Source organism: Staurois parvus, unplaced genomic scaffold (assembly GCF_062004578.1).
Source record: "Staurois parvus isolate SC_StPar_1 unplaced genomic scaffold, SC_StPar_1.0 ptg000019l, whole genome shotgun sequence".
Taxonomy (NCBI): Eukaryota; Metazoa; Chordata; class Amphibia; order Anura; family Ranidae; genus Staurois; species Staurois parvus.
The window spans coordinates 6128426-6141885 of record NW_028317815.1 but is presented as its reverse complement, the minus strand read 5'-3'; the positions used below and the strand labels follow the sequence as shown (position 1 = coordinate 6141885).

The following is a 13460-nucleotide window of genomic DNA, read 5'->3' as shown; positions in this document are numbered from 1 at the left end:
TATCATTTTGAGTCAAATTAACTGCAAAACTTTCATGTCATGTGCAAACGTAAATACTCCCCATGGAAATTGTTGGCTATTTCAACATATGTGAACAAACAAAGTTTAGATCTTGATTTAATGGCTAAATTCACCTTTAAAAAAAAAAATGCACATGTATTTTGCAGGTTAAAAAAATGTGCATTTGTTACCTTTTACATTGCAGTCTGTAAAGCACTGCACCCACAATCATGAGATTGCAGGGGCAATGTCAGGATCCTGCAGACACTCACTAAGCTGTCAGCCTGTACTTCCTGTACAGGCAGGCAGTTACTGAATGGCAGTAAGAATTAATAAAGTTGAGAGCACTCGCACTATTGGGAAATGCAAGTTGTCAGCCGTAATGGCGGACAGTACTTGTAGTCTATACTGTGTGGGCAGAGCTCTGCATGACCGCGCTGTTTTCAAATTGTGGCAGTGGGTGCAGGGATTGCAGCAGGAGATGGCTGCATAGGAGCATGTTGCAAGTTACACCATAAATGTAAGTGTAACATGTAACTTGCTCCTAAAGGTGAACTTATCCTTTAAATCGCACCTGCAGATATACTTGAACTGAAATATAAAATGAACTTGGCGTTTTCATTAACTAAATTAGCAAAACTTGTGATTTAGTATACAGTAAAAGTAAGTACGCCTCTCCATTTATCACCACATCAAATTCATGAAATCAGAATTGGAATCTGGCGTTCCAAATTGGATGCCAATGATTAGAACTACCTTTGAGAGTATGCAAGTGAAACTTGCATACTAGAGTCTGGTGTTCTCTTTCCTATTGACATTTGTTGTGTTATCAAGTTAAGATGAATAGAGCTTTCTAAGGCCCTCTGAAAGAAAGTTATGGATGCCCATGAGTCTGGCAAGGGATAAGATTGCCAGATGATCTCAAATCAATCATTCCACTGTCAGGAAAATGGCATAAACCTCAACAAAATGCTAATGCTAAGCCCAGAAAATTCAACCCATGCGTTGACTGCTTAATGCTGAAAGAAGTCTCCAAGAACCCCAAAATTTTATTGCAACATTTAGTGTCAAACTGCATGCATTACAATCAGAGAATGCACCGATTCAATCTGTCCAAGAAGAACATTAGAGCAGGATTACTGTTTGCCACTATTCAGGTAGACAAATATTGGGCCCTCTGAATTAATCAAAGATAGAGTTGTTTTCTCACAATAACAGTAAATAGTTTTGCAACAAACCAAATACACATTGTAGAAGAAGAAGATAACTGTGAAGCAGGATGCTGGAAATGTTATGATTTGGGGTTGCTTTGCTGCTTTAGAGCCTGGGTAGCCCGCAGCCATTAAGTTATTATACATTCTGCATCATATCAAAGGAGTTGATTTACTAAAACTGGAGAGTGGAAAATCTAGTGCAGCGGTGCATGGTAGCCAATCGGCTTCTAACTTCAGCTTGTACAATTAAGCTTTGACAAAAATTAACCTGGAAGCTGACTCTCTAAGAGCTGCACCAAATGTTGCACTTTCCAATTTTAGTAAATCAACCCCAAAGTGTGCTTAATGAGAATGTGAGGCCATCTGTGCTAAAGTTGAATTAGAAATTAATCTTTCAGTGTGATAATGATCTGAAGCATATGAGAAAAAAAATGTTTCCCACTGGAGGTGGGACTTTAAAGGGCAGCACTGATTAATGAGCCAATATATCAAAGAGAAAGGGGAAAAAAAAGCACAATAATTTATTGGTACATAATTGATTAAAATGACAGTTATATTCAGCAAGCGTGGTTACAAGAGATTACATGCACAATACTGTACATGATCAGTTTGATAGTCATCTATCCAACGCTTTCGAGATTAGAACTTCTCTTCTTCAGGGATGCAATACATGACTATGGATATATTCCATGGATTCAAGCTTATTTGATATAATCGCATAGGTATATAAAGGTAATGCAGAAGTGCTGAGAACTAATGTTGTCTGGGTACACCGCTGTCCGCCAATGCCACTGGGGTCACCATAAGGAGCCAAGAATAGGAACCTCATCCATGATTAAAAAGCAGTATTCTGTTGTGAAACTTGTATATATAAACACAAGGGTACATATACAGTCAGGTCCATAAATATTGGGACATCGACACAATTCTAACATTTTTGGCTCTATGCACCACCACAATGGATTTGAAATGAAACGAACAAGATGTGCTTTAACTGCAGACTGTCAGCTTTAATTTGAGGGTATTTACATATGTGCCTCCCACTTGTTAAGGGACCAAAAGTAATGAGACAATTGGCTTCTCAGCTGTTCCATGGCCAGGTGTGTGTTATTCCCTCATTATCCCAATTACAATGAGCAGATAAAGGGCCCAGAGTTCATTTCAAGTGTGCTATTTGCATTTGGAATCTGTTGCTGTCAGCTCTCAAGATGAGATCCAAAGAGATGTCACTATCAGTGAAGCAAGCCATCATTAGGCTGAAAAAACAAAACAAACCCATCAGAGAGATAGCAAAACATTAGGCGTGGCCAAAACAACTTTTTGGAACATTCTTAAAAAGAAGGAAGCACCGGTGAGCTCAGCAACAGCAAAAGACCCGGAAGACCACGGAAAACAACTGTGGTGGATGACCGAAGAATTCTTTCCCTGGTGAAGAAAACACCCTTCACAACAGCTGGTCAGATCAAGAACACTCTCCAGGAGGTAGGTGTATGTGTGTCTAAGTCAACAAGCAAGAGAAGACTTCACCAGAGTGAATACAGAGGGTTCACCACAAGATGTAAACCATTGATGAGCCTTAAAAACAGCAAGGCCAGATTAGAGTTTGCCAAACGACATCTAAAAAAGCCTTCAGAGTTCTGGAACAACATCCTATGGACAGATGAGACCGAGATCAACTTGTACCAGAGTGATGAAAAGAGAAGAGTATGGAGAAGGTAAGGAAATGCTCATGATCCTAAGCATACCACCTCATCAGTGAAGCATGGTGGTGGTAGTGTCATGGCGTGGGCATGTATGGCTGCCAATGGAACTGGTTCTCTTGTATTTATTGATGATGTGACTGCTGACAAAAGCAGCAGGATGAATTCTGAAGTGTTTCGGGCAATATTATCTGCTCATATTCAGCCAAATGCTTCAGAACTCATTGGACGCCGCTTCACAGTGCAGATGGACAATGACCCAAAGCATACTGCAAAAGCAACCAAAGAGTTTTTGAAGGGAAAGAAGTGGAATGTTATGCAATGGCCATGTCAATCACTTGACCTGAATCCGATTGAGCATGCATTTCACTTGCTGAAGACAAAACTGAAGGGAAAATGCCCCAAGAACAAGCAGGAACTGAAGACAGTTGCAGTAGAGGCCTGGCAGAGCATCACCAGGAATGAAACCCAGCGTCTGGTGATGTCTATGCGTTCCAGATTTCAGGCTGTAATTGACTGCAAAGGATTTGCAATCAAGTATTAAAAGTGAAAGTTTGATTTATGATTATTATTCTGTCCCATTAATTTTGGTCCCTTAACAAGTGGGAGGCACATATGCAAACTGTTGTACTTCCTACACCGTTCACCTGATTTGGATGTAAATACTCTCAAATTAAAGCTGACCGTCTGCAGTTAAAGCACATCTTGTTCGTTTAATTTCAAATCCATTGTGGTGGTGTACAGAGCCAAAAATGTTAGAATTGTGTCGATGTCCCAATATTTATGGACCTAACTGCATAAACCCAAGGGGCATTCAATAGATGAAGACTTGTTATGAAGTGACTGCAGTGGTCCTAGATGGAAAGGCTCACTGTGTATATGATGGTAGGAAGAAGGATGGCTGCGATGTTGCTAACCAAACCAGGGCCATGTGATCTTTTCCTGCTAGTGTATAAGGATGTGGGAAGGCAGGATGGTCTGACCACGTGGAGCACAGTCCTCAGCACTTCTGCATTACCTTTACGTTTTGTATGTATGACTATCAAACTCATCATGCATGTAATGTATTGTGCATGTAATCTCTTGTAACCACGCTTGCTGAATATAACTGTTATTTTAATCAATTATGTATCAAATTGCATGGGTTATTTTTTTCAATTCCTTTGTCTTTGATATCTTGGCTCATTGGTCAGTGCTGCCCTTTAAAGTCCCACCTTGAGGGTGGGAAACGTTTTTTTTCTTGTATGTATTACTCTAAGGGATTTTGGTGGCCTTTAGTTGCTATTACCTCAACATTTTTTAATGATCTGACGCAAGTTCTCAATTCCAAAAAGAATAGAAAAATATAGGGTTATGTAATGCCCTGGTTAAAGCCCCTATTTAATTCCATTGAAATTTTGTAAGGGGATTTTGAAATGGGCAGTTTATGTAAGGAACCCACAAACATCTTGAAACTGAAAGATTTTTGAATGGAGAAGTGGTCAAAACCGTCATCAGTTCAGTGCCTGTCAGAGACTGGAGAGTTTTTAATAAAATGCCTACAAGGAATAATTTCTGGTAGAGAGAGCAATACCAGCTTTTGATGCCCATAGCGTACTTACTTTATCCACAGTACACCTTTTATTTGATATTGATATTTTTGTTGAATAAATGAAAGGGTTAATAAATGTTTCTTGGCTCCCTTTTCAAGTATATCAGCGCTATCTTTAGACACTGTTTAAATCTAATGTTTGCCTGTTCAAATCTGCTGAAAAAGTCAACAATTTCCATAGGTTGTACGTAATTTTTTCACCTGACTTTATATACTTTACCTCTTTCATGCCCAGTGGTTATTGGAGCTTAGCTATTCAGACCAAATTTAGTATGTGTTGGTTAACCTGATAGAAGCTTTCTAACTAATGTGCCTACCTAAATTTATGTTTTTAATTACATGTAAAGTTTTTATTTGGTACAATGCTCATATTTATTATTACAAGTTGACAAATGGACAAACCGAAAAAGAAATACACTGACAGCTGGCATGGCGATCGCATGATCATGAACCAGGTTGATTGGTTCCCCAATGCTAGCAGATACTGAGAGTTGTTACTAACAGCAAGTCTCACAGTTAGGACAGTTACTCAAGTGACAACCATGAAGCAATTAATATCGACCTAATACAGTACATGTGTTTTAGACACAATAGGTCATTACATACTGTGTTGTGTTTTAGGTTGCCTAGGTGGATCTGAACGGCCATGTCATGGGAATGGTTTTTGCAGTGGTGATGGTACCAGAGGAGGAGACGGAACTTGCAGCTGCAAGGCAGAATATACAGGACCATTTTGTCTTGAATGTGCAGATGGATACTACAGCTCTGAAAGAAATGACACTCATTCTGTATGCAGTGGTAATTGCTGTTTGCCTTATCTGATTAATTCTGTAGGAAAAAAAACACTTTGGAACCTCTTTATAAAGAAGTGAATCTGACATTCAGCAAACATTCTTAACTTGAGAATCTTCAAGGTCCATGTGTTTTCAATGGCTGTGACAGATTCTCCATCAGAGAATGTTTGGCTTAAAGTCACATTCACTACTTTATAAGCAGACAAATTATTATTTTTTAGCTAGTCAGACACATGACAAAATAAGATTATGTTGTGTTATGTGGACAGCTTCAGAAATTGGGAAAATAAAATGTTTATATTTTAAGTTCCTGCCAATTAAGATCTATGTGAAAAGTTTTTGTTTATCCTAGAGACCTTTTTTAAAACACAGGTTTGGTGCATATTTTCCAATTTTGTCAAAAGAAGCTAGGTTAGATAACAAGCACATATTATCTTTAAAGAGTTTACAAAAAATCTACAGGAATAGAGCTGAAAGACACTTAGCGTGTGTGTATATCCTGACGCGAAGCCTTGTTGTGAATAACCAAATTCTGTTTAAGATTTCTGATAGGAGGCAAGTTTGGGCCATTTAAGCAAGTCTAGTCTGTTTTAGAGAAAAACATACATACAGGCACTAAAGTTAATTGCAGCTTATTTCCCCTTGCTGAAAAATCAATAGCTTTTATTTAAGATACATGTTACATATAGCATTAAACCTATTTTTTTAAATCCGATTTTATTTTTCAAAAGATTTTTTATAAACATTACATACACACTTAAACATACCATATCAACCAAACCAAAAAGAAAAGAGAGGACAAAAAAGCCCATAAATGTAATCTAATACAGCTTTAGTATTGCCAACAGGATGCTACACTAGAAACGTATTATAGAGTCTATCTAAAAGCCTACCCAGCCCAATCAATTTTGACAAATATATAAAACTTCAGGTACTTAGCTGTACATAAAAGGAATGATGCCATATTTTAATAAGTTGAATTTTGTGAATTGGAATGCTGGTATTGCTTGGGCAGTGGAGTTGATGTACACAAAACTGAAGCACAATAAGTTATAAATAGTTGCCTATAGTATCCAGCAGGATTCTGTATTTAATTTGCTCATGGGGAATGAAACAGGAAGCCTGACACGTGGCTGTCTTTTAGTTCTTTTAATTTTTATGGTCCAATACCTTTTGTTTTTGAAGAAGAAAAACAACATAGTTTCTAATAAGACTTCACTGCTTTAGCTATCAAACCTCTGTGGATTGATATCCAACATTTTTTTAGACATAAGAACTGTGATTTTCTGTGACTATATAACAAAATTTTACTTGTCACACAATGTCTGCAGTGAAAGCTGAGAGAGTTATGATTTGGAGGAATAGTATGTTTACCATTGCTCAGAGTTTCATACTGCTGGTTTATCAGCTTTGATATACCGCTTTCTTATTTTTCTAGATTGCCATGAAGCATGTAAAACATGTCATGGAGCAACAAATAAAGACTGCAAAGAATGTAAAGATGGATGGGTAGAGGAAGATGGAAACTGTGTAGGTTGGTATCTCTTCCTTTTTTTTTTCTTATTTTTTTTTTCTAGGATTTATGATGTAGAACAACATGTCGTCTGCATATGCTGCTACCTTATGTTCCACTTCCCCTCTTTTTATCCCTGCTATATCTATACAATTTCTTATCCTCACCAGGAAAGGTTCCAAACAACAAAGGAGAGAGTGGACATCCTTGTCTGGTGCCATTATACATTTTAAAGAACTAAAAGAGGGATCCATTAACCTTAATCGCCGCTGATAGTCTGTTGTAAAGCCCTTTTATCCATCTTAACATTTTAGGTCCTATTCCTAAGACCTCTAATGTATCAAACATGAATCCTCAATTAACCCTGCCGAAAGCCTTTTCGGCGTCTATCAACAGGAATATTGTTGGCAGTTTCTCTCTTTTTACCCTTTGTAGGAGGAGCATTGATCTCAGACCATTGTCCCTACCTTCTCTTCCTGGAATAAAACGTACCTGATCTAGGTGTATCTGTTCAAGCATCAGCTCCTTCATTCTAGTTGCCCAGTACCTTTAGCGTACAATTTGGTGTCTGTGTTTAATAAGAATATGGGCCTATAACTGGCACACTGTGTGCTGTCTTTCCCTTCTTTAAGTATAATTGTTATATGTGCCTGCAAAGACTCGTCCCTCCTCTATTACGTTCATATAACCACACCTTTTAGGCACAAGGAGATCTTTAAACTTTTTAAAATATCCCACAGTGTATCCATTTGGACAAGGACTCTTTCATACATCCATATCTTTAAGGGCCGGGATAATTTCCTCAGGGGTGATTGAACTCTCTAGGGCCTCTAATTTTTCTTTTGCTAATCTTGGCAACTCCACTTCTTTTAAGTATTTCTGCCTGTTTTTCTTCTTTTCATCCTCTGTTTCTTTTTGATTTCTGGGGTTCACGTCGTACAACCTACTATAGTAGTTATGGAACCTATTAGCGATATCAGTGGTGGTGTACACCATTTCTCCTTTACCATCTTTAATTCTTTCTATAAAATTTTTAGATTTTTTTTTTTTTATTTACGTTTCCTCATTAAATATTTTCCAGGTCTATTCCCCCACTAATATCTTTCTTTTAAGACCCTGTTGAATATCCTTCTTGACTCAGACTGTTCCATTAGCTCTTTTAGTTTTTCTCATTCTTCATCTTCTGATAGACATCTGTACCTATCTTCATTTTATTTAACTGTTCTAATTTATAGAGCTCCTCTGTCACCTTCTTTATTTTTTCCCCTCGTTCTTTCTTTTTTTTGGCCCCTATCTAGAAGATCAATATGCCCCTTATAAACTTTATGTGCCTCCCAAATTACACTCTAAAAATTGCTCAATTTCCTGCCTAAGTTTTTTTTATCTCTATTTCTGGGTCCTGTAGAAGCATCTCATTTAGTCTCCACATATTTATTTTGTCCTGACACCTTCCTACCCATAGTCTCATTGTGACAGGAGCGTGGTCAGAGTTGGACATAACCTCTATCTTGGAACTCACCAGCGACTCCAATAGTCTATGTTCAATCATTATATAATCCAATCTTGAGTAGGAATCGTGTACCTGACAGAAGAAAGTATAATCTCTTTCACCTGGATGTTTTACTCTCTAAGTATCACTCAATTGACACTATTCTCTTCAACACTTTAGATTTCCTACTCCCCTCTCTCCGCATACATGAAAACGCATCCATCTGAGGATCCAGACACATATTTAAGTCTCTTGCCACAACCAGGCCACCATTTTTTTATTTCAGAAAGTTTCCCTAATACACCTTCCAGGAACATCTCCAGATTTTTATTTGGACCATAGATATTAGCTAGTGTATATTCCGAACTCCTTGTAGCTTTCCCCTCAAAAATAAAAATCGGCCCTCAGGGTCCTCCATTTTATCCTCTAGGATGAAAGTAGCTTTTTTTGAGAATCCAATTGCTACACCTTTAGCTCTTTTAACTGGGGGGAGGTAGGTTGGTATCTCTGAATTCGCAAGAAAGAAAGTTAGTTTTAGGATAAAGAGTATTTCATAGCATTATGCATAGCCTTCAGTGAATTTCCACCAGGGGTCTGTAAAGGGCATTAAGCCAACAGGAGTTGACTAAGTCCCCCTTTAAAGGTTAAGTCTACCTAGAATATATTTTAGTGATGGACCAATGTTGGTGAATTATATAATCTATTGGCTTGGTGATACAATTCACTACTATTGCTGAAACATCTGCAATCTATGATAACTGAAAATGCAGAAGGAAGAGTGGAAAATAAAGAATCAAATTGGTTTATGGAGCTGCAACTCTGATGCACAGCTTTTTCTGCCAAAATATTCAGCTGAACCTTTATTCCTTTATCAGCAGGACACAGGGCATCTTCATATCCATTATAATAGGGTTATGACAAGTGGTTGGGCACTGGCAAAAAAAGACAGGAAATTCCCTCCTAGGCCAGAATTCCTGAGCCTTCTCCCTCCTCGTTCTATGCTATCAAATATTTTGCATGTTCAGCTCAGTGTGCATTCCCAGCATATTTTTTGCTTTGCCAGAATAACTGACTCCTGTGCACATTCTCTGGATGACATCATCATCTCCCCCTCAGCCAATCAAGAGTCCAAAATCCCTTCAACTGGGGAGAAGGTGAGAGCAGCTGGCAAGGGATGTAACCAACACATCACTGGAAGGTTGAGATGAGTAAATTCCAGAGTTTCGTTCTACTTTAAGAAACTCAACAGGTTTGTCAGAGTGCAGAAGTTTCAGTTGGAATCAATGTGGTCATTGGTGCTTCTCCCCCTGCATTCATTCAGGGCTGGATTGTTCATGGGCATTATGACTGCTGACGTAAAGTGTGGGGCGAAGCGTACAGTCAGTGACCAACTTGGGACCCACACATGGGTGTGAAGCAGGTCCTTATAACGGATGCCAGCCTGGTGGGCTTGGGTGGAGTCCTGGACAATCTTTAGAAACAAGGTACGTGGTAACCTCAAGATAGGTCATTGAGGCAATTCACTTTCCACTACTGCATTGGTCGTGCATCTGAAGGCACTCCATAGTTACAGTCTGGCTGAAAAAAGACAAAAGTCCATCCAGTTCAACGATAAAAAAAAAAAAAAAAAAAAAAAAAATTGTAATCCTATACCCACAGTTTATCCAGAGGAAGGCAAAAAAACCCCAGCAAAACGCAAAACATGATCCAAATTCCTTCCTGATCCCCCGAGAGGCAATCTGATGTTCCCTGGATCAACTTTACCTATAAATGTTAGTATCCAGTTATATTCTGTGTATTTTCTGTGTATCTAAGAAAGAATCCAGGCCTTTTTTAAAGCAATCCACTGAGCTGGCCAGAACCAACTCTTGAGGGAGTCTATTCCACATTTTCACATCTCTCACTGTGAAGATCCCTTTCCTTGTTTGGAGTTTAAATTTCTTTTCCTCCAGACGTAAAGAGTGCCCCCTTGTCCTCTGTTATGACCTCAGGGTGAATAGCTCTACACCGAGTTCACTATGTGAACCACTGATGTATTTATACATGTTGATCATATCCCCCCTTAATCTCCTCTTCTCAAGAGAGAATAAATTCAGTTCCTCTAATCTTTTCTCATAGCTGAGCTCCTCCATGCCTCTTATCAGTTTGGTTGCCCTTCTCTGTATTTTCTTCAGTTCCCCAATGTTCTTTTTGTGAATTGGTGCCCAAAACTGAACTGCATATTCCAGATGAGGTCTTACTAATGATTTTTACAGGGGTAATATGATATCTCTCTCTCTCTGGAGTCTATACGTCTTTTAATACAAGAGAGGATTTTGCTCGCTTTAGAAACTGCAGCTTGGCGTTGCCTGCCATTATTAAGCTTGTGATCTACCAGAACCCCCAGATCCTTCTCCACCATTGACTCCCCCAATTGTACTCCCCCTAGTATGTATGATGCATGCATATTCATAGCCCCCAAGTGCATAACCTTACATTTATCAACATACAAAAATAATTTGCCACATAGTTGCCCAATTAAACAGTGCATTGAGGTCGGCTTGTACGTTGGAGACATCCTGTAAGGACATTATTTCACTGCACAGCTTGGTGTCATCTGCAAAGACTGAAATAGTATTTTTAATCCCAGACCATGTATCATTTATAAATATATTAAAAAGTAAGGGTCCCAACACTGAACCTTGGGGTACACCACTGACAACCCTAGACCTTTCAGTGTATGAATCATTAACCACTACTCTTTGAATACGATTTTTTTTAGCCATTTTTCTATCCATTTACATACAGATTTTTCCAAGCCTGTATAGTTTACCTTACACATTAGCCGTGTGTGGGGAACTGTGTCAATCGCTTTTGCAAAATCCAAGTATACCAAGTCCACCGCCACCCCTCTGTCCAAGGTTTTGCTGACCCCCTCATAAAAAGAATTTGTTTAGCAACTTCTGTCTTTCATGAATCCATGCTGTCTGTTGCTTAAAATATTTTTTTCCAGGAAGAACTCATCTATGTGGTCTTTTATTAAATTCTCCAATATCTTCCCAACTTCTGAACTATATGTAAGGGTTCAGTTGGACAGTGCCACAGTGATGGCGTTCAAATCATTAGGGAGGCACCAGAAGTCAGGATGCTCAGGAGTAAGTGGATCTCATCCTGCCTTGGACACAAATTTATGTTCCTGCACTATTTGCAATCCACATTCCAGGTGTGGGAAATTGTTAGGCGTATTTTTGGGATTGTCAGCTGTCAAAAACTGACCCAGGGAGAGTGAGCTTTTCGTACAGAGGTGTTCAAGGAACTCTGCTGAAGGTGGGGAACCCCCCCAGATGTGGATTTTCTGGTGTCCATGTAAAAACTTGTAAATAGTAAAAGTGCTCATGCACTTATGGATGTGCCACAATTGTTAAAAACAAAAAAAACAAAATAAATCTTTTGCAGCAGTCTTATACTTGTGTTAAAATATCACTTCCTGAAGAAGATCTCTGATCAAAATGCGTCGAGGTGTGATGACGCAACTTCCAACGTCACATCCGTCCTGTGGAACACACACCGCTCCAAGGAGCGATCAGTACAGCGGCTTCCATTTTGAGCAGTAACAAGGCTGAGTACACCAGGAGCCCGGGCTTAGACTTTTCTTTTGTGAGTGGTAATTTTTATTGGGGGTACCTTTATAAAAAAAATACAAACAGTTTTACACTATGGGATGTCCCCTTCTTTTTCTTTGTATATGGTGATATACTTTTCCCTTCGTGCGGAGGTGTGGATTTAGCTGGCTCTTTGAAAATTGCCCTTTAAATATCACAGACAACCCCAAGGATAAATGGTCACAGGCTAAGGATCTGGAGACAACTGGCTTACTGGGAATGTCCTGCAAGCATTAAGGACCATTCTAGATATAGATGGTCATTGGAGAAGGGTGATTGTCAGTCCATGTGGGGCACTTCTGTCGAGCACAGCACTTTTTTTGGAAATGATCCATTAATCAGGATATCGAATATAAGTTGAGCACAAGCATATGCACTTGTTTCACTAATATGGGACTGGTTTATGATATGCTGAATATATGCACATGTTTATGATTATGTGCGGTCCATTTGTTTTGCTATTTTACCATTTAAGAACTTGACAGATTCATATCCAGAACTAGGGATTCTCAAGCATTTGCGAAGGATGCTTTGGTGACCCCCATGGGATCAGTTCTGCCTAATTTATGCCTTCCTGCCATTGAACCTTCAGATCTGCTTCACAGGATTCGGGTGATTCTGATCGCCCTTGCCTGGCTCTGGAGAGCGTGATACTCTGACATTGTCAGTTGATGAACCATAAACCCTTCCGATCATCCTGACCTATTGCCACAAGGTCCAATCTGCCATTCTTCTTTACCTCCTCCTTCCTAACCTTTTAAAGGATAAGTTCACCTTTTATTATATTCATATGCAGGATGTAACATTTTACGAAAGGACTGTTCCCCATTCCCCCCCCCAAAGCCCTGTTTTGACAGCTAGCAGGGGATCTTCTCCCCCTGCTATCTGTCACTATTTCATAAAGACATGGCTGTGTGGGTCTTCGCCCGTTTGGCCACGTCACTCATTCACAATATTCTGTGAATAGGAAAACTACAAGTTCTGAAAGCCTTTGCGGCTGTCAACTTGTAGTTCTCAATGAAATACCACAGCACTGTTGAGCTCTGTGGTAGTTCATTGATTCTTCCTGTCCGTGTGTATCTGCTTCCCTGTACGAGGTACAAGCAGAGAGATAAACCAATCGAGTAAAAAGAAGAGTTTTAAATACAATTAAGTTAGCATGTGTTTTTGATACCCAGGATTGGTAATAAACCTTCAGTGGAGACACCTTTTTGCCATGATAACTCTTACAGTAGTAAATTTCACTTCCTCTGGGTAGGTCTCCTCTCACTCCCTTCCTCTGTTTGTAAGAACGAGTCATTCGTAACTCGAAGACTGCCTGTAGTGGTCCCAGAGAACCAGTGGTATTCCGCCACTGTTTTCTATGTCTGCAAACACACAGTTTGTCAATTTAAATCTTCATAGTTTTAGCCTTGCAGCAGTATAGTGACAGTAAGGCAGGCAGGTTGGAATAAAGCATTGCACAGCAGAGATTTGCAATAGAAACGTTAGCAGAGTGGCATTAACTCAGTTCATCAC

At 39.2% G+C, this 13460-nt stretch overlaps 1 protein-coding gene across 1 annotated transcript in view; it reads left to right on the top strand.

Annotated features, from left to right (window-relative positions):
* CRELD2 (CRELD disulfide isomerase 2) overlaps positions 1–13460 on the top strand; it is a 37788-nt gene that overhangs the window by 7649 nt on the left and 16679 nt on the right. Inside the window, exons 5-6 of the mRNA XM_089684718.1 lie at positions 5127–5303; positions 6738–6833. Of these exons, the coding sequence (XP_089540844.1) occupies positions 5127–5303; positions 6738–6833 (273 nt within the window). The remainder of the gene's footprint in view (positions 1–5126; positions 5304–6737; positions 6834–13460) is intronic.